The sequence below is a fragment of the Petaurus breviceps genome, unplaced genomic scaffold (assembly GCF_028583685.1).
Source record: "Petaurus breviceps papuanus isolate PSGF00001 unplaced genomic scaffold, PetGlider_PUasm1.0 90752, whole genome shotgun sequence".
Classification (NCBI taxonomy): domain Eukaryota; kingdom Metazoa; phylum Chordata; class Mammalia; order Diprotodontia; family Petauridae; genus Petaurus; species Petaurus breviceps.
In genome coordinates, this window is record NW_027187336.1 from 11,773,112 (window position 1) to 11,777,474 (window position 4,363).

Genomic DNA, 4,363 nt, shown 5'->3' on the forward strand with positions numbered 1-4,363 from the left:
GGGGGGGGGGGGGTGCATACAGAGGGTACCGTAATGTAGTGTGTAGCGCAGGAGATCACCTTCACTACAGTACCAATCTCAATAGGGCTTATTTTCGGGGGAGGGCTTATTTTAGAGGAATCTTACACAGTAAGGGGAGGGCTTATTTTCGGGATAGGTCTTATTATCGGGGAAACATGATATATATGTTAGTTGCCTACATATTTTGAATACCAGACCTTTACCAGAGATATTTCATGATATAAAGATTTGTCTCAATGCAGGTTAGACACGTGGTAGTACATTTAGGGGGATTCAGACCCAGAGTAGAAATGAATGGATCAAATGTCAAGTTGGAAGGTCTTCAGTGGAACACCCCAAGGACCTCTGCTTAGTCCAGTGCTGAGCTTTTTCCCTTCTCAGTGACTGTGGATAAAGCAACATTATCATATTTACATGACACAAGGTGGGGAGTGATGGATAACACTGGGTCACCATCACTGTCAAAAGGATTATTAATACACTAAATGCTGGGATAAAACTGGTAGGTAAAATTTAGTAAGGATATATCTGCAGTCTTATACTTGACTTTATGTTCAGTCTAGAAACATTTTTCTCTTCAGAGAAGACTAGTAAGAATAAGAAAGGGGTCCTCGAATCTTTGATGGGTTGTCATATGAAAGAAAGAATCAGGCTGCTTGTCCCTGGATGGAAGAATTAAAAGCAATGGGTAAAGCAGTAAAAAGGCAAATTTGGGCTGGTTATCAAGAAAAACCTACAGCTCTCTACAAATGGAATGACTACTTTGGGGGGCTGTTAGTTTTCCCTCACACTATCTTTTAAATAAAAGCTAAATGACCTCGTACCAGGTATGCTGTGTCTTATTTCAGGTATGGTTAGACTAAATGATGAAATTCTTTCCAAATGTGAAACTCTTCCATTTCATTTGAACCTCACAACAGCCCCATAAGATACATACTAGAGATAGGATTCCCATTTTATAGATAAGGTTAAATGACTTGCACATGGTCACTGCTGTCAGAAATGGGATTTGAACTCAGTTCCTCCTGACTCCAAGTTCAATATTCTAACAGTTATAGCCCATTTGCCTTTAATCCTCTTATATTGTTTTAAAATGTACATTTTGCACTGATATTCCCAATAGTACAACTGGCAGCCTCAATTAAAGCAACTCATGTGGGTGTGGGGTAAGGGCTTAAGAATCTGGCTGGGAAAGTAATTCAGTCAGGTGATGCTAAGATGTCATAGGCAGGGCTTTTTCACCATTGTGTGTCAAACCTGGACCATTCTAGTACTCCAGTGAAGCTATGGACCACTTCTCCATGTTTTTAAATGCATAAAATAAAATATACAAAATTACAAATGAAACCAATTATAATGAAATATAGTTTTATGAAAAATATGTAGTTATCAAAATATTAAGGAAAAAAGTTCATGGACCCCAGGTCAGACTATTTAGCTAGCACTTTTATAATACTTTCAAGTTTTGCAAATGATGAGATAATAATTGTGAGGCACTTGGTAGAGTACCTGGCACATGGCAGATGCTATGTATAGGTTAGCTATTAACAGTCTGTGCTTGCAGTGGCGTCTCCTTCCTCATCTCAGCCTCCAGGATTCCTCATAGGTAGGCCCTATTATTATCCCCATTTTACAGATACAGTAACTGAGGCTTAGAGGTTAAATGAATGGCCCAGGGCTACATATCTGGCAAGGCTCTGAGGCAGGATCTGAACTAAGGTCTTCTTAACTCCAAGTTCAACATTATCCCTCCTAGGTATTCAGGTCATCCCTTCCCTTTTGTGACTTCTTTTCTCTTTCAAGATGGCTGGGGATGTTAATTTTAAACTGATTTTTCTCTTTAAATATCCTAATATATCCTGAGGACTACTTAGAACACATATATACTATCCCATATACAGTGGTTGTCCTCTGAGGACAAAGTAAATATTACATTAGTATTCAACACCTAAAATGAAACAAATTCTCATACAAAATCTGAATAGCTGTAAATAAGACAGGCCCTTTGGTAGACCAGAGTAATTCACAAGTATGAGAAAACCCATGGGCATACAGATGAGAGATGTTTGTTTCAGTGTAGTACTCACTCTTAGGGGATCCTTACTTTTTTTTACTAGATTATGAGAAGTAATATGTCTCCAGTGACAAGCGCCTTGCTAACAGAATACCTTCTGACCAAGACCTACCTGTAAAATGGAGAATTTGGACTGACTTCAAAGGTTCCACCTGGCTCTGATGTTCTATACGTCTATGAGTCTAAGAGACTATCTGGTGTTCTGGCTTCTGTCTTCAATCAAACTCAACAGTTTTTTAATAAGACATCATACCTGTAGAACTCCTCTTGAATAGTGGTGGAAAGCTGCTGATTAAATTCCTCCAGGTCCAAAAAACTCACAACCAATGTATTTCTCTCAGGACGAATCAGCTCTTCTGCCAGCTGCAAGTATTTTACTTCTCCATCACTGCTTTGGAATCTGTAAGAAACATCAAGACCAGATCAAATTAAACAAGTGGGCATGAACACTATTGATAGTAACATAAATACATACACAATGTTTGTGCATGCAGTGTCCTAAAGCCTAAAAAATGCCTTCTTCACATTCCTGGAAATTAAGCAGTATGAGCATTATTATTCCAATTTTAAGGATGGAGAAGTAGAAGCTCAGAAGCCAAATGACAAAAGGCTAGCAGAGAGAAAAAAAAATTGGGGTACCCTACAATACAAAGACAGAAGACTTCTTAAGGTCAGGAAAAAAACCCACAAGCCCAAATTTTCCAGTGGGGCGTTTTTATGCTGATTTACACAGATATAAAGGCTATTTTAAATGCTGGTCCTAGGACAGAGGTAAAAATAAACATACTAACAAAAGCATCCTTGACAACTTTTAGTAGAGAAGGGAAATGGGAGATTCACAATATATCTACACAAAGATGAATAAAAATTGCCAGTTTTTTAAGACAAAGCAGAAAGGTTATAAGAATTTAAGTTTTTTTTTTAATGTATGTATTTTTGTTCTGTTCTAAAAAACAAAATATATTTGAATAATTGAAGGAGCAATCATTTGGACTTAACATATGGGTTCCATTGACCCAACAACAACACACATTTATGGGTGCTTCATAGTCCACAAATGGCTTTCATAGGTTTAAATGTATCACTTCCATTTTACATATAACTCCAAAGAGGTTAGTTAAGAGAAACACCTGCCATACAGATAGTAAATGGCAGAAGTGGGACTCAAGCCCAAGTCTTCCAACTTCAAGCCCAGAGCTCTTTTCTGCACAGAATCTTTATAAGAGATTATAAGAGACTGCTCCCATGAAAGAAAATAGATGTACAATCTGTAAGCCTAAGGTGAAAGAGCATCAGGAACAAAAAATATCCATCTGTTAATCTAGCTTTCAGAAAAAATCATCACACTAAGGCAAAACTTTCAAGCACAAACCCACGATACATGCAGATCAGAAGCTAGCAAGTCCATCAGGAGCCACGCAGCATGGAAGAGCCGGCCAAAGGCTTGATTCCTGAGCTAGGTGGACCACCGGGTTGAGTCTGAGGGAAATGGTCCGGTGGAAAGCGGGCCTGATTTGTATTTAAAAGTCCTGGTTCTAAATCCCAGCCTGCAGTTTACAATCTATGTGACCAGGTACTGTCAAGAGTGGGATACAAAGAAAGGCAGCAAATTGGGGGCCTGGCCTCAAGGATAACAGCCTGTATGTGGCACCTCCTTACAATAAGCAGGGGAGGGGGTGCTATGCTCATCCCCACTTGACAATTGAGGATTCTTAGGCCGGCAATGACTTGCTTAGGGTCAGTGCGCTGGGCAGTGTCTTGGGCAAGACTCCAGGTACCATGGCACCACCTAGCTGCCGCAGTCTAGTACTGAAGACAACAAAAAAAAAACACAAAACACCTGGAAACCTCTCCTAGAATGGGTCTTCCCCATCCCTGGCCGACATCCGGCCCTGAAGCAAGTCTGCAACAGGCAAAGCCGCGGCTCCGGGTCCGGCCATGGCTCGGAGCCGACCCTAGAGAAGGCAGCAAAGTGCGCGGGAAGCGGGCGGGGGGGTCAGAGAAACGGGGCATCAAGCATGCGACAGATCCCGGGGACCAAGCGCTTTCTTCCTAACCACTCCCGGAGAAGGGGCTCGGGGTTCGAGAGGAAGTGTAACGGCGCAAAGCAGGGAAGGGGAGTGGGCCAGCAGGCCGACCCCGGGGCAGCGGGGTGAGAGGAAGCGGAGCTGCAGCCCCCCAGAACGCACGAGCCGCGGGGTGGAGGATGGCCGGGACCAGAGGGGCGGGGAAGAAAGGCGGCAGCAGGACAGGGCAAGCCCCCTCCCC

General features: G+C 42.1%; 1 protein-coding gene across 2 annotated transcripts in view; it reads right to left on the reverse strand.

The window, feature by feature from the left end:
- MCM6 (minichromosome maintenance complex component 6) overlaps positions 1-4,363 on the reverse strand; it is a 49,393-nt gene that overhangs the window by 44,569 nt on the left and 461 nt on the right. For both annotated transcript variants that reach the window (XM_069067850.1, XM_069067849.1), the window contains one exon: positions 2,349-2,495. In XM_069067850.1, the coding sequence (XP_068923951.1) occupies positions 2,349-2,495 (147 nt within the window). The remainder of the gene's footprint in view (positions 1-2,348; positions 2,496-4,363) is intronic.